General features: G+C 38.1%; 1 protein-coding gene across 1 annotated transcript in view; it reads right to left on the bottom strand.

Moving 5' to 3' along the window:
* The window catches only part of LOC115426869 (protocadherin-1-like), a 348,451-nt gene that overhangs the window by 80,238 nt on the left and 244,444 nt on the right, over positions 1-23,769 (bottom strand). The window contains exon 4 of the mRNA XM_030145099.1: positions 1,324-1,543. Coding sequence (XP_030000959.1) covers positions 1,324-1,543 — 220 coding nt within the window. The remainder of the gene's footprint in view (positions 1-1,323; positions 1,544-23,769) is intronic.

Raw genomic sequence — 23,769 nt, 5'->3', positions numbered from 1 at the left:
CATTTACAGCGTTTAGCAACATGCTAGGTCTTTTTTGCTGCAGTTTTGGCATGTCTGCATTAAAAAAAAAGACCATGCTGAGAAGTTTTAGCAACATGTAGCTTGAAAAATCACAGTAAAATAACACGTCTTTGTGTATTAACATTGTAAGTGCAACAATTTTTGTATTTCTGTTTCTACATCAACACAAAACAGAGATAATAGAGCAAGAAATCTAAGAATAAAAGTGTTTTGTGTGGAAAAATCAAGTCTATGGTGCCGTAGCATCATAAGCATTTCAGCTGCTTTTGTCACAACCTGTTAGCCTAACAGCTAATGTAACGTATTTAGTTTAGGCTAATCCAAAGAAGCTAAATGAAGCATCAACATGAAAAAAAAACAAAAAACAAAACATCTGTACGTTGCAGCACCTAAGAATTCAGCATCATTTACAGCATTTAGCGACATGCTAGGTCTTTTTTGTGGCAGTTTTGGTGTGTCTGTATGAAAAAAAAGACCATGCAGAGAAGTTTTAGCAACGTGTAGCTTGAAAAATCACAGTGTATTAGCATTGTAAGTGTTTCTACATCAAAGCAAAATAGAGATAATAGAACAAGAAATTCAAGAATAAAAGTATTTTATGTGGAAAAATAAAGTCTATGGTGCTGTAGCATCATTAGCATCTCAGCTGCTTTTATGACAACCTGTTAGCGCTAAGTTACGGCTGACATTAGCAACCACGCCAACAAGATACTCAGAGGTAAAACACGAGACACATGATGCTAACACTTAAGCGGCCGAAGCTGCTGTTAGCATTATTAAGTTTTTCCATGCAGCGGCACACGATAAGAAGGGACATATGGATAATAGCATGCTAACTCGATGACAGGCTGATAAAATGCTAACTGGCGAAGACACGGGGAGGTATTGTGTTGGCGTATTCCCCACTCGACCCCCTCTGTGGGTCTATAAGTGGAGCTGATGGAAGGTTGGACTCAGTATGATTTACATAATTGGGATGTTAATTCGTTAAGCCGTGGGAGTTGATTATGTTGCATATTGATTGTGTTGTGCTGCTGAGGTCACACACCTCTTTAACGAAGGTATACACAGCGCAGGGAATTGTGGGAATCTGATTAAAAATACAACGTTAACATTCCTGCTGACACACTGCATTTTGACACAAGGGGGAAAGGTGTGTGTGTGTGTGTGTGTGTGTGTGTTTGGGGTTGCGTGCACGCATCTGAGCATGTGCAGTGTGCGTCTGCTCCTACTCCGCCGCTGATGGATGGATGGAGGAGGTGAAAAGAGGAGTAGAGGGAGGGGGAATCCACCTGGTCTTACCGTTCTCCGGGTGCTCCATCTCGCCGATGCTGCCGTCGGGCGTGGTCCGTTCGTAGTGGTCCTCCGGCAGCGCCAGGGGCCCGATCCGAGGCCCCGACGACGACTTGGAGCTGGGCGTCTCCGACTCCTCCAGGCCGCTGTCGTAGTAGCTGTGCTGGGAGGCGTCCTGCAAATCCTGCGCCTGATTGGCTGTAGAGAAGGTCACTCGGCGGTGGGGAAGCTGAAAGGAAGGCAGAAGAGGAGGATGAGCTGATCAGATGTTCAAGGTTTATGATCAAACATCTGCAGCGGGAAGCGAAAAGACATATCGTTAGCCTCCTACATTCATACACCATGTGGACAAAAGTATGTGGACACGTTGAGTTCAGGTGTTTCTTTTCTAACAGGGGTCTGGGATCCGAAACAATAAGGACTAATGTCACAATATAGTTTTATATCCTCCTGAGACCCAGCAGTGCTTTTTGTCCTCTGTAGGGGACAAGAGTTTCATAGCTAGACGCTGTCCACTGCACAGGACTTTCCATAAAAAATGTAAAAATGCATCTGAAAAAATTGTTGCATAGGGCTGTTTCCAATAAAGGCAACTACTTAATATAAAAAAAAAGCCAAAACTTGTACTTTCCTGGGTCTCAGGAAGATATAGGGATAAATATATATTACTGATTATTAACTAATATTGATTTTTTAAATAAATATTTATTCCTTTTTACAAAAAAAAAAACCAACATAAACATAACACAGCCCCCCCACCCACATCAATGAATTTACAGCAACACAGTCCAGGTGTATAAACAAGTGTAAAACCAAAGAAAAAAAAAAGTGGTCGAACATGAGCGGAAGACAATAACAGCAATGTGATATCATGAACTGCATACAGATGATGTCACTTTTAATTGACGTGTTATCTGAACACATTATAAGCTTTCCATGTTAGAAATTAGCGCAATTAGCGGTTAGCTCGGTTAGGGATAAGGTTTATTGTTAGCTTTAGGGTTAGGATTAGGTTTAGGGTTAGGGTTAGCTTTGGGGTTAGCGGTTATGGATATGTAAACCGGAGGTCTTGGCGTACACTGACACATGATCAAATGGCGTTGACAAACACACAAAAGGCTGAAAATGCGTATGTACAGCACGCCAAATACCATAAGAACTGCGTGACATACAACGCGATTTCATGAGATCAGTCTGATAACAAGAGTTTTCTCCGAAAGAAATCCGATAATGTCCTGGAGCGTCTGAACCTTTTTTTTTTCTATTATCGCATTTCTTAAGTGAACGTAAACGCATCCGATCAGATTCTTACTTTTATCTGATTATAACAGTTATCGTACTTTTACGATCATGTGAACAGGCTGTTTCCGACTCCTCAGTAAGCAAAGTATGCATTTTCTGTCCCAAAATTCGCTAGAAGCTGCTGAATGGCATCATCTTCTAATTCGCATCATTATAAATGTGCATGTAAATGTAATAAATGATGTACGAGAGGAATAACATTGAGTTAGAGACAAAAAAGTGGGTCTGTAAACACCCTAAACCTGTTTCAACACCACAGATCCTCTGTTATTTTGTGCACTGAAAGCAGTGGGTTTGATTTTCCGCTGTGATCGAGTCAGAGATGAGCCTTTTCATGGAGCGTCCTCGCCGACTTCAAACCTTTACATAATCTTATATTCAGTATTTTCATTCCTGCTTGAATAAAGCAGTATCTTCCTTTGTGACATGCACTGAACGCAGCTTTTCAAGAGCCTCATCTCACCATTTTAATGTGTGCTGTTTTTATATTTATTTTTATTTTATTGTATTTCTCTCAAATTTCATTTTATTTCTTGATGTATAATCAAATCTTAATGTATTTTAATATTGTATTTTTTCAATCAATGTGAAGAACTTTGGGCTACAATTTCTGTATGAAAGGTGCTATACAAATAAAGTTTATTATTATTATTATTATTATTATTATTATTATTATTATTACCAGTTGTGTAAGAAAATCTGTAAAGTTTCACAATTTCTGACTAATATTCAGTGTGAAGGCTGCGTACTTATTGTTATAAAGAAAAGTGTAGAGTAGGATGTACGTTTTTTTTGTTTGGTTTTTTTTTACCTTTACGACATATGTGTGGATCCAGGCTTGTTTCCTAGATACAGAATAGAAAAGAGTTGACGCTTTGACATAATAACGAACCTTTTTCAGTAAAGAACGGAGACTGGGCGAAAAGGGGAAAAAAAAGAGTAAATGATGAATTGTGTTAAATCATCTATACATTTGATAAAAAAGCCTTGTCTTGTCGACCATCAGAGGCGAAGTCAAGATACACAGTGATGAATGTGCTCTGATAAAACCCCAGGAACAAGGCAACACAAGTCACAGGTCCAACACACATGAAGCCAAACCCTGTGAACATCCACCAGGTTCAGCCGTGGAAGTGTGTGCGGTGAGTTTCATGCATGTATTCTTCACTTCCTCTGTTACTGACCGTCACCTTTTGGGAGGTTTTCACACAGAAAATGCACATTACACAGTGAAAATGGGGCTATTTCAGACCTTTTTCACTGAATAAAGTCATCAACCGGTCTCAGAGTACACGTCTGAACACAACAGTGACCACGTTTACATCCACAGCAAAACCTGAACAGGATCTGATTTCTGGAGTTTTCAGATTATTCAAGTGATCATGTAAACAGTGTAATCTGATTATGGGTAATCAGATTAACACACCTGGAGTCCACCCGAATACTGCGATATCTTTATGTGCACATACCTGTTCATTTGATTTATTTCCTTCTTACACATCTGGCCATGTGCAAAAAAAAAAAAAAAAAAATCATAGAAAATGGAAGTGATATAATCAAACTAGAGTGAAGACAACGAACTCTGAAAGAACTCCAATAAAGAACTGAAATGTCTAAACCTTCAGTGCCAACTGTCGCAAATTTACATCAAACTGTCTCAATCACGAAATCAGCCAAATTCAAAATTATTAGAAATAATTGTTAGAAACTGTTTTGTGGCATCAGTAAAACCATGTCCATCTCCTAAGACAGAAAAATTTGTTTAAATAGCTCAGATATTTATAACCTGGAAGTGCCATCCAAAATGAAAAATATAATCCTGAATGGAAAAATATAATCCCATACGATTGTTATAAATGCACAAATATCTCCAGTCTGTCTAATAGGTGTGGTGACAGCAGAAGTTTAATACCACACTTCATCACCTCCAGACGCAGTTACTGCAGCGTCCTCCTGAATGCTCTGCCCTCCTCCCATCTCCAAAAACTGAAATATATCCACAATTCTGTCGCCTGCCTCCTTAGAGACCACATCACCCCCATTCTCAAACAACACAATTCCACTGGGTCTGGGTCTGGGTCTGGGTTAGGGTTAGGGTTAGGGTTAGGGTTAGGGTTAGGCTGTCCTGGGGCGTGGCTGCCAGTTCACACCTACAGACCCTCTGACCACCAAACATTCACACACATTCATACACCAGTGTGAGTGGCACTGGAGGTCTGGAAGTGTCTTGCCCAAGGACACAACAGACAGACTAGGATTTGAACCGCCAACCCTTCGGTCACTGGACAACCCGCTCCACCTCCTGAGCCGCGGCCGCCCCAATATAAAGAAATATCGCTTGAATTTTGCGGAAAACGGTCATGAAAGCCAGCTGTGGTCATTCAGTCCATCTATTACCACCACAGCCACGTGGTCCTGATGGACCCGCTCAGGAAGTCCTTCACCTGGCCCTTCAGTGTTTATGTATCCTTTATTGAACCAGGTCAGACCAGGACCAACACAGTATAGACCTAGTTACAATAAAATAGACCCAACAAACCAACGACTGTCATACATTCCAAACCCATAGAACACATTATTATCGGTGTCGTCTCCGTCTCCAGCAGACTGACCTTCACCTCAGTGTCTTCTCTGTGCTTTTGTCTGACGTGAATGTTGAACGTGTTGAATGTCTGTTCTGTAATGATTCTATTTACAAATACACACGTTTCTCACAGTAGTCAATGGTATTCAGTTGCACTCTAAAAAATAGAAACTGTTTCGTCAACATGTGAACGAGGTAGTCAAGGTCTGGCTCCTTTTCTTCTGCTTTTCTTCTACTTTTTTAACAGAACACACATTCTGAATCGCCTCTTTTTTCAGGACGTGATCGTCATGTGTGAATGTGTTCTGACCTTTTATTGAACAAACGCTCAAACTGTCACGACGGGTTTGGTGAAATAAACAAGTTGTTTTTCAACTGGAAAAAATTCTAAAGACAGGAAAGAATATTGTAATAAATGATGATAAATCACTTAAGAAAGGTTAAATAGAGAGAAAAATCCATTTGGAAGTGACACTAAAGCAGCTGTGGGTCTGTGTGGGTAAAAATAGACTGGAAGTGCTTCATTGTTTCAGAACAGTCGACATCAGTTCCATTCACTTTCATCTGTATATGTGGATTTGTTCTACTAGTGGTTTTCATATTCTGAGATCCAGGTTGGGTTGGTATGGGGGTCATTATTGGTTCTTTTATACTTCAGTTTTATTTAGTTTTGATGTTTTTTTCTCTAATTCAGTTCGTTTTCATTTGTTTTTAGAGCAGGTTTGATAGTTTTTATTAGTTTTCATTTTCTTCTAAATGCTTAGTTGTAGTTCAGTTGTAGTTCAGTTGTAGTTCAGTTGTACTTTAGTTGTAGTTCAGTTGTAGTTTAGTTGTAGTTCAGTTGTAGTTTAGTTGTAGTTTAGTTGTAGTTTAGTTGTAGTTTAGTTGTAGTTCAGTTGTAGTTTAGTTGTAGTTCAGTTCAGTTGTAGTTCAGTTGTAGTTTAGTTGTAGTTCAGTTGTAGTTCAGTTGTAGTTCAGTTCAGTTGTAGTTCAGTTGTAGTTTAGTTGTAGTTCAGTTGTAGTTCAGTTGTAGTTCAGTTCAGTTGTAGTTCAGTTGTAGTTTAGTTGTAGTTCAGTGGTAGTTCAGTTGTAGTTCAGTTGTAGTTCAGTTCAGTTGTAGTTCAGTTGTAGTTCAGTTGTAGTTCAGTTGTAGTTTAGTTGTAGTTCAGTTGTAGTTCAGTTGTAGTTCAGTTGTAGTTCAGTTCAGTTGTAGTTCAGTTGTAGTTCAGTTGTAGTTCAGTTCAGTTGTAGTTCAGTTCAGTTGTAGTTCAGTTGTAGTTCAGTTGTAGTTTAGTTGTAGTTCAGTTGTAGTTCAGTTGTAGTTCAGTTCAGTTGTAGTTCAGTTGTAGTTTAGTTGTAGTTCAGTTGTAGTTCAGTTGTAGTTCAGTTCAGTTGTAGTTCAGTTGTAGTTCAGTTCAGTTGTAGTTCAGTTGTAGTTCAGTTGTAGTTCAGTTGTAGTTCAGTTGTAGTTCAGTTGTAGTTCAGTTCAGTTGTAGTTCAGTTGTAGTTCAGTTCAGTTGTAGTTCAGTTCAGTTGTAGTTAGTTGTAGTTCAGTTGTAGTTCAGTTGTAGTTCAGTTGTAGTTCAGTTGTAGTTTAGTTGTAGTTTAGTTGTAGTTCAGTTGTAGTTCAGTTGTAGTTCAGTTGTAGTTTAGTTCAGTTGTAGTTCAGTTGTAGTTCAGTTCAGTTGTAGTTCAGTTCAGTTGTAGTTCAGTTGTAGTTCAGTTGTAGTTCAGTTCAGTTGTAGTTCAGTTGTAGTTCAGTTGTAGTTCAGTTGTAGTTCAGTTGTAGTTCAGTTCAGTTGTAGTTTAGTTGTAGTTCAGTTGTAGTTCAGCTGTAGTTCAGTTGTAGTTCAGTTGTAGTTTAGTTGTAGTTCAGTTGTAGTTCAGTTGTAGTTCAGTTGTAGTTCAGTTGTAGTTCAGTTCAGTTGTAGTTCAGTTGTAGTTCAGTTGTAGTTCAGTTCAGTTGTAGTTCAGTTGTAGTTCAGTTGTAGTTCAGTTCAGTTGTAGTTCAGTTGTAGTTCAGTTCAGTTGTAGTTTAGTTGTAGTTCAGTTGTAGTTCAGTTGTAGTTCAGTTGTAGTTCAGTTGTAGTTCAGTTGTAGTTCAGTTGTAGTTCAGTTGTAGTTCAGTTGTAGTTCAGTGGTCTCTTTTCTCTTCTTCTCTGTGCTCCTATTCAAATCAGTCCCAGACAGGACTCTGCTGCTTTAGTCTCCATGTTTCCAGGTAGAGTGGGGACCAGAAGACGACTGGAAACCACAAGTGAACACAAGTGACGGAGCAAAAAGTGTCATATGGTGCCGCTAGCGACAATTGCTAGAGCGAAATAATTCGATTTCATATCAGTCTGACATTGACAAAGACAAAAACGAAGGGAATTTTATCCATAATTTTTATCCGTTTTAGTTAGTTTTATAAACACACAATACAGTTTCAGTTAGTTATGGTTTTTCATCTTTTAATTATAGTTTTTATTTATTTCAGTTAACGAAAATGTTTTTTCAGTTCTAGTTTTCCTCATTTTGTTAGTTTTCATTAAGGATAATAACCTCGGTCGACATCTTGTTTGACTCTTTCGCCCCTCTGTCCTGTTTTTAGGGACCGCTTTCATAGACGCACCCACATACAACTGGCCTGTGTATAGCGCTGCAGGGACGCCGGACGCCGCTCGCACACGTGTCTCGTACAAACACACACATGCGGTGTAAATACGCCGTCTGCTGCCAAACAAATTGTGTCCTAATTCAAAGGCACACAATGCACTGTCAAACAGCTGAATTCCACACACACCTGACCGGCCCGAGCTGATAAAGAGCAGCATCCCTGGCACGGCGGATGCTCTGTCACCATGGAAACTGTGCACTGTCAGGACCTGAACCAGTTAAACCAGCAGATCACAGAAGCAGACTGGGGCCGAGGTCTGTTTTAACACCTTTATCTTTTCCACTTTCTGCAGCTGAAAGCTCGGCTGCTTCGACATCCCAGATTCCAAACCTGTCTGCTCAGGAAGGAAGTTTATTTATACAGCACGTTTTCAAGAGCAGATGCCAGAAAATGCTCAACGATAAAGACTGAAAAAGCAAAATGTGTCCAAGTGGGATGCAAATCCAGCCTCCAGTATGAAGAGCTTTGTACAGCACATGATTGTCTTCAGTGTGCAGACAAAGTGCACGTGCATTTAACAACACATACACATGGACCTTATGAAGTGTCAGACGGACAGAAACGTTTGATGCAATATTTTTGTTAAACCCCTTGAATTAAAGCTGAAAATCCACACTTTCTGATGGTAAAAATCACTGTCCAAATACTTCTGGACATGACTTTATACGTCCTTCAACTGAAAGACAAAGAAAATAAGTCGATTCAAGAGGTTTGGTCACCACTTCTGCTGTAAAAAGGCTTCAACTTTGGCAGTTGAACATCAAATATAGCACATTTACAGTGTTATCAGGCAATTCATTTACCTTTAAAACCCTCATTATCTTCAGTTTTGTGAGTAAAGTAAGAAACAGTGTGAATTCACCATCAGCCTCCAGTAAATACAGACTGCAGGATGGTCACTGCTGCTGCCAGAGCTTCATGAAATCGGCCAAATCAATAATGTCAGGTTTTATTGGACTATTTAATCATTTATATCTGCTCTATTGTTCCCTACAGAGTTGTTCTAATTTCCATACAAGCAGAGATAAAAGATCACAACAGTAACCAGAATCCTGACAAAAGCCATGAATTCACAATAATAACATGAAAAATACTGGGAGTTAATGTACATGTCGTTAGCCTCAAAGCATAATTACATAAGTCATCCACTATGTGGACAAAAGTATGTGGACACGTTGAATTCAGGTGTTTCTTTTCTAACAGGGGTCTGGGATCCAAAACAATAATGACTAATGTCAGAATAGAGTTTTATATATTGGGAAAAATATCATATTGATTATTAATATTGATGTTTATTTGTCAAATAAGTATAAAGACACAATTTTTAACAGGTGCAGGGATGGGGGAGGTGTTGGGTATCACTGGGTGTTATGAAGATATACAAGTATGTGGTTTATGTATATGTTTATGCAGGTAAATTCATATGTATGTATATCTGTGTGTGTGTATATATACATATATATATATATATATATATATATATATATATATATATGCACATGCATATGTGTTATTGTAGTATGTGTTTATGTAAATTCTATTATATTTGTTTGTAATACTATAAAGCCAGAAACAAAAATATTTAACAGTAAGTATCAGGGATTAGAGTATAGATATGTTTAGAGTAGGAAGGTTTTTGTTGTTAAATTATACTTCTTCTCCCTCCTTTTTGAATATGTATTATATATCTAATGTTAAAAGTTTTGTTTGTTTATTTATTGTTCTTTTTTCACATTCATATTAAAAGTAAAAAAAAAAAAAAAACCTCATGAACAGGACATCTTACAGCTGTAGACATGATGTGTCCCAATATTTATGTCCATATAGTCTAGAAACATCAATACTTTCTTAAAGTTTAATGGGATTTTTTTTCTTCCTGAATGTAGATGGTTAGTTGTGGTAGAAAATTATTATTTACGGTCAGACCATTACAAAATATTTGAGAAATGGAAAGGTAGAACATTTAAAATCATAGTCATGGTAAAAAAAAAAATTAAAAAAAATAATACTAATGTTTTGAGCAATTAAGTCAAAACCATCTCTGAGTCATTTTTGAAGCAAAAATAACAATTTAACCCAAACTAACCAATGCAATGCTATTCATCCCATAATATAAAACTATATTCTAACATTAGTCCTTATTGTTTTGGATCCCAGACTCCTGTTAGAAAAGAACTCAACATGTCCACATACTTTTGTCCACATACTGTATGATGCTAATGATAAGCAGCATTTCAGACCCAAAAACACATGGACTTGCTGTTTTATTACAGATCTGTTGCCTAAGGTGTATAAACATCGTGACTCTGATGTTTTTTTCCTGAACCTTCTGAAACAAAAGCAGGTCTAAATAAACCAGTGTGTGTCTGAGCTGCTTTTAACAGTGTCTACGGATCTAAAACACAGGTTTACTCCGCAATAACGTCATGAACCAAAGCCAGCATCCACACAACATCAAACTGCATCCTGTTTCCTCTAGCAGCACATCTAAACCGATGCAAAACCCACCTTTAAATCACTCTGACTTCAGCTAAAATCCAACAAAATAAACGTGAAAGCGATGGATTCTGTACAAACTGATCCCAGTCTGGAGCCGCCCAAAACCAAGAGCATCAAACAGCCCCGACCCCTGACACTTCAGCGAGAAACAGTCAAATATTCCACAAAAACAGCCCATCTGAGCATCCACACGACCCTGAAACCTGAGCTCAGACTGCTGTTTTTCTGCAGGAACGCCGACGGAAGAGTTTTCCCAAAGTAACAGTGACAGTGGAGTCTATTATATTTATCTAATTTAATACATATTGATTTATTTTGTATGCATCTTGTTTTATTTTCCTATTTTAGCACAAATGGCCCCTTGGCGACATGGGGTTTTGTACAATTCAGTTTAAAAACATTACATTAAAAGTCGTCAAAAACAATGGTTCTGCAGTCCAGCCCTACCTCCTGTGTGTGTCATGTGACTAAAACAGACAAAAGAAAACATGGAATGAATAAAAGCACTGTTTGTGTCAGTACAATGACACACATACTGATGACTGTTCAACAAAACATGTTAAATGGACAGATATCAGCTCTGAAATTCAACTACTATCAGATATGTTTGTTGTTCTCATTCTATTTGTCCAAACACATGGACCTTTAGTTGGACCAGGCAGTAAAATGAACACGGAACTGAAGAACCCAGGGGCGGACCAAGAATGTTTTCCATGACTGTATGTATGGTTTCACATCAACCATATACACAGCAAACGAAAAGTTAAGGATGTTTTTAATTCTGGGGCTATTTTTTTTCAGTTGGGATTCTTGCACTGTGCTTTTCACGTTTTTGTGTGTGAACTGAATTGAAACACATTTTTTTAAAGGACCAGACAGTTTTATTTACAAATGGCAAAAATGACAAAAAAAATAAAAAATTCTATATCCTTAACTTTTGTTTGTAGTATAGAAAAAACATAATTCAGTCTGTGTTTGTTTTGACTGAAATACAGATAATATTGGATCATTATTATCATTATCACTATTATTATTACTATTATGACTATTACTATTATGACTGTTATTATTATTATTATCATTATTATTATTATTATTACTACTATGACTATTATTATTATTATTATTATTATTATGACTATTATTATTATTATTATTATGACTATTATTATGACTATTATTATTATTATTATTATTATTATTATTATTATTATTATTATTATTATTATGACTATTATTATGACTATCATTATTATTATTATTATTATTATTATTATTATTATTATCATTATTATTATTATAATCATCATCTCTGTGGGTCCGTTGTTTCTTTAAGTGTGTACTGCAGTGTGGTTTCAGCTGTGATGACACTTCCTTTCATAGAGGACAAGCACAAACAGTGGTTTTCTTCACCAACTCCAGGCTTTTTTTACACAGATTATTTAGTGTAATGTGAGCTGCATGTATCCAGGTTGTGTTTTCATTCTACCAAAAATGTTGGACCAACACAACAATTTACATGAAGAACATGTTGAGCGACACAAACCAAATGGGTTTAAGTAACTTCAAACATACATACAGTGTTTTCCACCATTATCATAACATTGGGATTAGATCAGGGGGCTCAAACATGCGGTTCGGGGTCCAAATCCGGCCCACCAAAGGGTCCAATCTGACCCAGAAAATGCAAAAGTTCAACTGAGGACATTAATGATTTCAGTTCAGACTCCAGGTGGGTCAGGTCAGTCAAATACTATCAGAATAACATAGAAATACTCACAACTCTAACTTTTTCTCTTTGTAAATGTAAACGTTTTCATGTCATTTTACTGTATTTACACTAAAACAAACGAACATTTCAGTAAAAAATGTGAATAACCTGAACAAATATGAACATTTTGAAACATCTGAAGTGCAAGTTTTCCAGTATTCTGTCTGTTATTACATGTTTTGTGTGTTTGTAGATCCACTGTGGTCTGTAACGTGTAAATGATAAACTCAGACAGAAGATTGTTAAAATTGCACTCAGTTTTCTTAAGAAATGTCAGTTTGTTCATGTTATTCACATTGTTTTAAAGGATAGTTGGTAGATGGAAACATTTTTATTGCATAATTTTACTTTTTTGCTCTAAAACAGAGGAAAGTTTGGAGTTGACATTATTCTATATTATATTATTATTTCACTGGTCCAGTCCACTGCACATCAAATTTGGCTGAATGTGGAACTGAACTCAAATGAGCGCGACAGCCCTGGATTAGAAATGATCAAATTAACGTGGCAAAAATAGTTTTCAAGCTTTTTGTTGTTGATATCTGCTGCAGCGTTTCCATGCCCATTATCCTCTGACCTGGACAGAAGCGGTCATTATGGTGATAAGGATGCTCTAATACGACGTGAAATTCAGTCATTTTTATTGAAAAATGTCCCATTTTCTAACAAGACCAAGACCACCCTGAAACTGCAACCGCAGACCCCGACCACTGACTTCTGTCTGCTTCCAAAGAGAACACCAAGGAAAATGAACACAAAGATTTTAACCCTTTCATGCACAGTGGTCAGTCCAGTGGTCAGTCCAGTGGTCAGTTCTCCAGCTGTTCTCCTCTATATTCATGGGTTTGGTTGTTTTAGTTCCAGATCAGCCAACACAGTGGACACTAATGCACCATCCCATAATAATCCACTGACATTCAGACCGTTACTGTCACTGCGCTGTTCTAGATAAACCTGATCTGCACTGACACGTCTGAGTGGAAACCACTTGTTTTTGTTCGACACAAAGGCTTTTTTTGTATATTATCTCCATGAAACGAGTAATAACTAGCATAAGAATATGTTCAAATGTGAGAAAACATCAGATTAGCAGCATTAAAAATGGTTTTATTTCATTGTTTTCATCTCACTTTCTTACAGAAGAGGATTAGGGCCACTGGAAAATAAAAAAGGTGTAATATATATATTTATTATTATTATTATTATTATGTGAAAAAAAGGCAGGCAAAACTCCGAATTCGGACTTTTTTTTTTTTTTTCAGAATTCTGACTTTTCATCTTTAATGCACATTTGTGTGTTTGACGTTTACATGCTAATATTTGAATGTTTCTGCCAAGAGAGAGTACATTGGGCCTATTATTTTAATCATTTTTTCCAAAATGCAACGTGGTTATATTTGAGTGTGTGTCTTAGTACTTTTTGACCATTTTGAGCACATTTCAACAATATTGCGATAATAATGATAACTGTGATAATTTTGGTCACAATAACTGTGATCTGAAATGTTCATGTGGTTCCATCCCTGGTTGTGAGTCTTTGATGCATTCTATGGAGCTGCAGAACTCTGCAAAAACAGTTGTTTATTCTATCTTAAAGATGCCAGAAGTGTTTTTCTGTCTTCTACGACCATAACTCCCCGTGCAAATATCATCAAACATCCAGAACAAACACCTCTCCTTCGCCAAATAGCGGTTCCTGGTCCCAACCTGAGACTCAAACATGAGTTAGGGAAATGAGCAGAGCAAAGTGTGGCGTTATTAATAACTGCTTCCTGCTTCCTCTGCTGTTTGCAGAGTGAGCATTAGGAAATAAATCACATCTATATTTACATGAAGGGAGAAATGAAGCGCATCAAATGGTGCCCATGCCTCTGCTGCCTGTCTGTCACCTCCAGCGCCCACAAACCGCCACCATCGCTCTGGAATAAAAAAAAAAAAACCTTGTTTTTTTGGCGTCTTTTTGTACTTCTGGGCTTGTGTGTGTGTGTGTGTGTGTGTGTGTGTGTTTGTTTGCTGGAAATAGAAGTGCCATCTCAGCAGGTTGCACCATGGGAAAGTGGAGCAGATCAGAGGGGAGGAACAGAAAGACCAACCAACATCCAGAACCACCTCCACCTCAGCCGCCGCCCCGCAGCCATCTTGAGCCCACACAGCTCGCTCTGGGCGTCCTCTTGTTCCAGATCGCCGCCGCTTTGAGGACAAAATGGCCACCGTCCGCATGACCGGATGCTCTGGTGTTCCTCGCTGCCCTAGTTTCTGTACTCGAGTAACGACAGAGCGTCAGGTTCATAGATGCAGAGTCACCCGAGGAGGACGGGAACGCAAAGCAAACGCAAAAACTGTTGAGTCCGAGGTTCTCTTCTTTGTGTCCGAGCGCCAAACTTTTCCACGCCATCCTCAACTGCAGCTGGACATGTTCGACCTCCCACTGATGCCTTTGAGAAACAATCCCACAGTTCACGTCTGCAAACACCTTTTAAAGCTCCTCTTCAAACCCACCTGTTTTCTTTGCAATGTTGACATTTTGTTTCTGTTTTATATTTTATCTCGTTGTATTTATTTGATTTTATCGTTTTGTTTCTTAATGCTTTTATTCATTCTGTGTTTTTAGGCTGAATTCCAAGTCACCCCTTGGCCCCTCCCCCTTACCCCTCCCCCTCTTTTTTGCGTGACCACGTGAAGGGGTAGTGTTGTCATGATTCTTGATTAGACGGAGGGGAGGGGCTAAGGCGGAGAACTGTCTGACCCTCGACAGAGGTGATGGACACGCACATGCAGAAAATGAAAGGTGTGCAGGATCCCAAAAGCAGAGATGAAAAAATTAAATCAGGTCTGCACAACCTGTGAGCTCCCAAAGAACAGACTGTATATTTGTTGTGTTGTGTGACTGTACATCCCTCAATACAGAGATTTTTCAGGAGCACACTACAAACGGAGGGGTAGGAGAAGTTTCCCATAATTCTGTTGGAATCATGGGTCAGATGGAGGTAAACACAAAGAAGAGTGCAGCAGTGATGAAAGAATTTATATTTATTTATTTTTACTTCATTTTAATACATTTTTGGGGTTTTTTTGTTACATTACTTATCATTTTGTAGGTGTTTAAAATAAATTTTTGTTAAGTTTCTCCACTGTCATTGATTCAACTCCATGAGTTTTACTGGTGAGTCAATGCTGTAGAAGATGACGGTGTTTCCACAGTAACTACGGAGCCTCTGAACGTCCAAATGGGTCATATGTGATGACCATGAAAAGATGAAGAACTGTATTTTACTCCAATTATGTCCTTGTGTTGATAGAATCAGTGGATCAACAGGTATTAAACAGTTTAAATCAGTAGATGGTTTTGACTGATGGTGGATGTTTGGGTCTTTATGCTTTAAAACATGGGAAAATAACCAATTTTCATTGAAAAAAATGCAAAATACAGAGGATAATATTAGAATAAATGGTGATAAATCTCATAACAAAGGTTAAACAGAGAGAAAACTTCCTTTGAGAACTGCCACAAAAGTAGAAGTGGGCGTTTATGGGTTAAGTCTGTTTTATTGGTGGAAATGTTTGTATGGAACCAACACCAGAACCACAGAACCAGCTGACGCTTTGTCAGATTTCTTGTAAATGTGCTGCTTTTCCTTCAGTCAGTGTAATTATGTGGAAGTACAGGCTGTTGTTTGTACGACACAGCGTTCTGATGGAGTCACTTTGAGCTCTGGGACTATTTTCTGAATTTTAACAAACCTTTCCTCGCTGAACAATTTGTGCTTTCAATCAGGGTTGTGAGATTCCAGTTCAGAAACTTATTTAGGCTCCATGTACTGCACTTTGGGCTCAATAGAATATCATTTTTGGGAGAAAAAATAAAAAATTATGGGCATAATGTGTATTTTAGCAGATAAGAGTGTATCCACAGAATTTTCCCCTCTATCTAAAACAGGCAAATCATAGAATAAACTGAACTTTCACATTAAAATAGCCTCAATTTGCTTATTTTGTGGTTGTGAGTGGTGCTACATGTTTGGCAAACACTGATGTTGAATAAATCTAAATAGAGAAACAGGGTAATGTTGCTCAAATGTGACTGAAAACCAACCGTAACTATAAAAATCCATTCTCTGGATGTAACCTCCATTGTTTTTTTTTTACTCTTTCATGTGCGTTCTGCATATTGTACCAGTTTTTCGTCCATTAATATTCAGATACGATCCTACAAACATATATAATCGACATGAGCGCGTCCATTGAACTCACCGTTATGGTGATGAAGGTCAGTGATTAAAAATTCAAGGAAAACGCGCTCATCATGCCTCCTTCCTCCACAGCAAACTGTTAATGCTGCACTTTGACTCAAGTTTCTGATCATTCCTCCACTGAAGACTATTCACTGGACTGCAGGCAAAATGCACATATGCACTTTTATGTAAAGCAAGGAGGCCTGATGAACCATTTTTCCTTGAATTCATAATAGCTGACCTTCATTTCCATTGCTGAGTGAAACAGTGAGGCCATGAATATGCTGCTGCTGCTTCATATGCTGCTGAAGTGGCCTGAAATTCACAGCCACGGAGTTTATACGAGTGATCTGTGGACGCCGGCTTGTGTTACACAAAGCGATGTGGATTTAAATCCGATGAAAACAATGAAAGAGGAAAACAACAACCACTCTTTATGGAAAAAAATGTATTTCTCTCTGAATAAATCTGTAAGAAAGCACTGACTTCAAATACTGTCTATTCCACAAGGTCAGTAATTTGTCAGAGTTTAATATTTGAAACATTTCCATTGAAACATGGACAAAAATGTAGGCGCATTCTTATTTCTATTGTATCATCTCCTTCAGAACTGTCAAAAACACGTGTAGTTGTACAATATTGTTGTAAATAGATCCATCTGCTGCTTGGAACTGATTAAAAATGACCTGAAACGTAAAGGGCTGGTCTCATTAAATGCATTCACTGTGATTTTAGGTGACTTAGAGGTAGAAACTGCCTGATTTGCTTATATGTTGATGATATGTGAATATTCGTTGAAATTTTGGGTGTATTTACAGCTGAAGCTATGTACAAACCTTGTAAAATCTGCTGTTTTTCTCATTTCAGTGGTAAAATAAAGGCTAAAGTATATAAATAAATGAAATAACAGAGCTGTAGCTCCATAATCATGCATCTTTCACAGATATTCATTACTGGTACGCATGTATAGATGTAGTCACTTAGTTCAAATACTGATTTCAAATACTGTCTACTCCACAAGGTCAGTCATTTGTCAGTCTAATATTTCAAACGTTTCTTTTGTACCATAGACTAAAACGTCAGCACACTCTTATTTCTATTTTTTTTTATCTCTTTCAGAACTGTCAAAAACACACATGTAGTTGTACAGTGTTGTGCACAGATGCACCTGCTGCTTAGAACTAATTAAAAATAAGACCAAGACCGGTCCTCCTCTTCCTCCAGGAGGTGACAGGGAGGAAGAGGAGGAGGAGGAGGAAGATGATGAGGAGGTGGTGGTGCGTTCACTGGGCCGCATTGTTCAGAGATGATTAAAAACCAGCACATTCTTATTTGTATTTTTTTTTAATCTCCTTCAGGACTGTCAAAAACACGTATAGTTGTACAATGTTGTTGTGAATATGTGCATTTGCTGCTTGGAACTGATTAAAAATGACCTGAAACATAAAGGGCTGGTCTTATTAAGTGCATTCACAGTGATTTTACACGACTTAGAGGTAGAAACATTCAACTGTAGCTGTTTTGCCTGATTTGCGTGTATGCAGATGATACTTAAATATTCACTGATATGTTGTTTGGGTGTATTTACTTGATTGCATAGCCATTGTTTTTGATGACTTGATGGTCTAATAATTCCTCAAGTCTCCTCAAAAATGCTCTGTGAATCCGAATATCCCACTGACTGAGGCAGAAATAGATGGTTGCATAATAAAATAAAGATCTGCACTGTAACATGTAGTGTTTGTTAAATGGATGTTGTAAACTTGTGCTGCTCTGGAGCTTCGGTATCTGAATATTTAGTAGGAGGAAGAAAAGGAGGAAGAGGAGGAGTTGAAAGTGAGGAGGACGGCGGCTGCAAAGAAACAGCGTGAAGAGAAGAGATGGCGAGAAGGAGGTAAAGGAGCGAGAGGAGGCCAGCTGTGGAGGCAGACAGATAAGACCAAGACCGGTCCTCCTCTTCCTCCAGGAGGTGACAGTGAGGAAGAGGAGGAGGAGGAGGAGGAGGAGGAGGAGGCGGTGCGTTCACTGGGCCACATTGTTCAGAGATGATTAAAAACCAGCGAGAGGAGAAACGCTCGACGCCTCGCTGGCTGTTTGTCAGCCGAGACACGGAAAAGGAGATAACTGAGAGAGAGTGTGTGAGAGAGAGATCCTCATTACCTCCCTCTGTGGGAGATAAGAGTGTGTGAGGCTGCATTGTGCATGCTTATAAAAGTCTGTCCTTATCAAGTATGCATGCACACACACACTCCAGCCTCACACCGACACACAGTCAGACCATGTGAAGAGCAGCTGCCAGCGATTATTCTGCACAAATGTGTCGAATCTGAGCGCAGAATGAATGAGGAGGAGTGGGGAAAATAGACGGGATGAAGAAAAAGGTAGGGGAGGAAACTGAAAGAGATGTGTTTCGATATTCATGAGAGTGAAAGCATCAAAGCCTGGAGGTTTCTGCGGCGTCTGAGTCAGGATCAGGGTTGGCTCCAGTTTAATTCCTCCGCACATTGGGATGTTGGGTCAGGACGCGGCGTTCGTCCGTGTGCGGGGTCGCCCGAAAAACATCAAGATGTGGAAGCGGTGGTGATTTGGGTCGGCATGAAAACAACTTGGTTAAGGCTAGAGGGGCCAAAGGGAGGGGGAAACGGCTAAAGTAACACGAGGATGCAAAAGTTGAAGAGCACAGCGCTGGCGTTTGTCCACAGCCACCGCACCCACCCCATGGACCTGTGTGTGGCACCTGTTCACCAAAAACCAAGGCTTCAGCGGACGCCGCAAACAACTACGAATGAAGAAGCCCAAGAATTTGTGCTTTAAAATATGAGCTGATCTCAGACGTAATAATGTGCTCAAACAGTTGGGTTTGTCTAGATCATTGTGTGTCCATGTTCTTCTGATTTTTCGTCCTGTTTATCCTGTGTGATAGTCTGTGTTTACTTTCTGTCTAGTTATAGACACAGCCCCTCATTTCACCAACAAAACCAACCGTCCTCTGATTCAAATACAGACACTGCCCTGGACAGATCTGCACAGAGAATTACACACATGTATAGAAAAATACAGACCTTTCTATGACATTTACAGCTAAAATACAACTGTCAATGAACTATACAAAATGGAAAAATGCCAAAAAAAACAGGGAAAAAAAGAGCAAAACATGGACTCAGGAGTTACAGTAGAACTGTTCAGAAGTTTTGTAAAAAAAAATGTCAATAAATATTATGATAAAAAATAAATAAATAGATAAATAAATAAAATCTTGAGAAAAACATGCCAATAAATAAAAACAATAGCACTGTATCATATACAATTATTGAGAAGAATTCACTATTAAAAAGTGGCTAAAACCTAGCTAAAATGCTACTAAATATGACAAAAATCTTCCATCTCTCTCTAACCGACTGTAACCCAAAGCTCCGAATCTCAGCTTCTGCATGGCATTTGAATTTTGTTGATGGTGGAAACGGTTCAGAAGTTACAATAAAACAAACAAAAAAAAACAAAAACAAAAACAGCAAAACTTGACAACAACACTCCAAAACAGCACTGTCACTATTATATACAATTATTTACAAGAAGTCACCACTGAAACACAGTTCAAACCAAACTAAAACACTGATACATCATAAAAAATCCTCCATCTCTCTCTCTCTCTGAAGTTTAAAGACAGGAATAAGTATTTGAAACTTCATTATGTTAAGTTATTGATGAGAAATGGGGGTGGGATTAAATACATTTTCTTCTTCCTACTCTTTTCAAGCGTAAATGAATGAATTTCAGACATTGAAGTTGCATGTATCAGCGTTTCTGTTGGGAACATCCCTGCTGCCACACATACATTTAATACAAAAAATCCTCACTATCGCATTAGACTTATTATACGTATGTACTGGGGCGTCGTAAAGGGGGTAAACGGGATAAATTCATGGGGCCCAGTATTTGTGGGGGGGGCCCACAGAGCAGTGGAGGGGTGTTGAGCCGCATTATGTAATAAATTCCCATTATGTAATAAAAGTTCAAAATGTAATAAGAATGTCACGTCATCTTGTAATAAAGCCGCATTATGTAATAAATTGACGCATTTTGAAATAAACTACGTCAACGCATTATGTAGGAAATTTTTTCACATTATGTAGTAAGTTATTACAATTTGAGAAATTTATTACAAAATGCACTTGACACATTTTTATTTAAAAAAACAAATGTAATAACATGGTTCATTATGTAATAACAATCCAAATTAACATAATTTCAGAGCAATTTAGAAGGAGTTAGTCACAGGAGCTCCAGATAATGGAATCAGAACTTTAACCACAGTTTACAGATTAATTTAGCACATTACATTTTCCTGAAAATAAAAATGTGTCCAGTTTATTTTGTAATAAATTTCTCAAATTGTAATAACTTACTACATAATGTGAAAAAATTTACTACATAATGCGATGACGTAGTTTATTACAAAATGCGGCTTTATTACAAGATGACATGACATTCTTATTACATTTTGAACTTTTATTACATAATGGGAATTTAATTACATAATGCGGCTCAACCAGGGGTCCAGTGGAAACAGGTGAGAAGGGGTGAAAATTTCATGTAAGATCTGCTGAATCATATGTGGGCCTGATCCCAGTCCAGGTGTCCCAGTCTATCTGCATCAGTTCTTCATCAGTATTTCTAACACATCCCCCCAAAACCATTCCCAAATGTTTCTTTGTCCATCTTATTACTAGATGGTGCAGTCCTCCAAATGTGAAGAAAATCAGATAAAACTGATAAAATGTGTGAAACCATGTGCACAATTTTGTTAAAAGAGCAAAATTATTGTGCATGTTTTGTAACACAGTAAATAATTCCTACTCAACTCCTGTGTCTTTTTTATTCCAAACACACACATCCCATTACTTTTCAAGGAAAGCTTGCCTACCGATATGGCGTCGTAAACAGAAAACCATGTGATCATGTGACGTATGTGCAAAACCTCAATACCCCCCCCCCCCAGCCAACCCATGCATGCACTCCCCCATTACACCCCCCCCCCACACACACACACACTAAGAGGTCAGTTCCACAGGAAACAGTGTGTATTGTGTTGACTGTATTTGCGTTCTCAGATACTGTTGTGTGCAGGTCATGTGGTTGGAGAATACCAACTCACTGGAAATAAATGAAATGAATGGAAGGAATGAAAGGGACACGGTTTCAATTCTTGATCCTATCATGATACAAGGACCAATGTGTCTAAAAAATAAATCAAATATTTTAAATACAAGCATTTATCACAGTAATAAGCTAAAAAAAAAAAAAAAAAAAAAGAGTGCATACAGAATAGGATGAAAGAAACTCTGGTTTTTCTCATCTTTCTTCCCTTGACCCGACCTGGAAAGAACACAGTCTGTTCTATCTGCACATTTAAAATGGTTCCTATTGAGCCAACGGTTGAAATGTTCTGAATATTCCAAATAAATCATACATTCAGACGCTCACCACAGACACGTCAGGGGTTAACCCTTAGGGGTCTGAGCCTATTCTGTCCGTTTTTGAGCACTTTTGATTTTGTCTTATATACTATATAAAGAAATGTTTACTATACCCATGTTTGGTATGTATTTTTTCAGCACAACTTCATCTATCTCATCTGCCTGTTATTTTTTCACTTTAACCTACTATAAAACATACAAAAGGCCAAAAAACACACAAAATATAAAGTCTGATTTGAAAAATGTATATAATTTGTTGCATAAATAACACACAGATGCTTAATGAACCTTTTCAAAGACTTTAAAAGTGAATGTTGGTTCCAGATATTAGGTATATACATCAAAGTTGTAATAAATTAAAACTATACTCAAATATTTGACATAAAAGCAGATCTTTACATAGGTGTTTTCTCCGGTTTTCTCACCCCCCCACCCTCCCCATCCGGTTCAGGTGGGGGTCATTCTCACTCTTACCTCTAATGCTAATGCAGTCTGTGGATTAGAATCCGCAGATTTGACCAGTTTTTTCCATTTTGGAAAAGGACAAAAAATGACGTAGATATAATCAGAAATACAGTATAACGCTTGCTTTAATTCGCTATAATAACGCTATATCGTTTGTTTGCTCCGGTTTCAAACCATCATATCTCAGGTTGTATTCGCTCTATCAACATCAAATCAAAAGTGGGAGAGTGTTTCAAGTCTGTACTTTCAAATGCAGTTATCCCCAGTGGTCTACGTGACCGACTTCCAATGCCATGACATGTTGAAAATGTCATGCGATTTAGTCACGGGGTCATGACCATGGACCCCAAAGGGTTAAAGGGTTAAAGGTTAAAGGTTAAAAGGTTAAAGGGTTAAAGGTTCAAGCCTGTGTGTAGTCCCACATGCTGCTGTAAACCAGCGGTACACATCCAGTCAGCCTGAACCCGTCGGTTGCTGCTGGCTTCTGCTCAGGATTCCATCAACGCTTCTTTCACAACACAGGATTGAAAATGACGGACAGTTCGATCCAGTCTGAGCCGTTCATGTTCAGACCGCAGGTACAGATCAACATATGTGTGTGTGATGGTCCAACGCTACAACTGCAAACTCTCCCCTGCAGCCAAAACAGCATCGCACTGTGTGAGAGTGAAGGTTGTGAGTACGACGCTGCAGGCTGTGATTGGCTCTCTGGGAGGAACAGTCTGAGCCGAGCAGGTGTGTGTGTGTGTGTGTGTGTGTGTGTGTGTGTGTGTGTGTGTGTACGCACTGAAAAAAGCCAAACACAACATCTGCCTGCAGCTGAAATGTTGCAGGTTTTATCCGTGCAGCCGTCATTATGGTTCTGTATGAGCGTCATTAACTGAGGGACTGAGCAGGTGGATTCATGAAGATTACATTCAACATTTTAGTCCACGACAACAGGAGTAATGGAGTATCTGTCGAGTACTTGGATAGAAATTATTTAGAGGACTGAGTTTGTTCAATGTTTTACGTTTTTTTACCATTTGTTACTTCAGTGCATTTAAGGAAACGTGACAAGATTAAAGAAATAAGATGAAAAAGACCAAACAACATGGGCATTTTATCTGGTTTTACGTAAGATTCAATGAAACAAAAACAACGTAAAAGATGAAAATAAGGGAAAAAAAGTTAAAAAAAAAAAAAAAAAGAAAAAAAAGAAAAGAAACACAAGATCAATCTGATGCAATGATGCATGCTGTTGTATCTTTTATCTAGTTGTTTTATAAAAAAAAAAAAAGCAACAAAGCAAAAATTGTAACAAAACGAAAAAGACCAAAACAAGATAAAAATGGAAAAATAATGCAATATGCAGTTGAATCATTTTTCCATTTGTTTCATTAAAAATGCAACAAAGCAAAATTAGACAAATCTGATGTAAAAATGCAACAAAATTTTGCAGACTGTTGCATAAGATGAAAAAGATG

The sequence above is a fragment of the Sphaeramia orbicularis genome, chromosome 10 (genome assembly GCF_902148855.1).
Source record: "Sphaeramia orbicularis chromosome 10, fSphaOr1.1, whole genome shotgun sequence".
Taxonomy (NCBI): domain Eukaryota; kingdom Metazoa; phylum Chordata; class Actinopteri; order Kurtiformes; family Apogonidae; genus Sphaeramia; species Sphaeramia orbicularis.
This window is presented reverse-complemented; position numbering and strand designations above follow the sequence as displayed.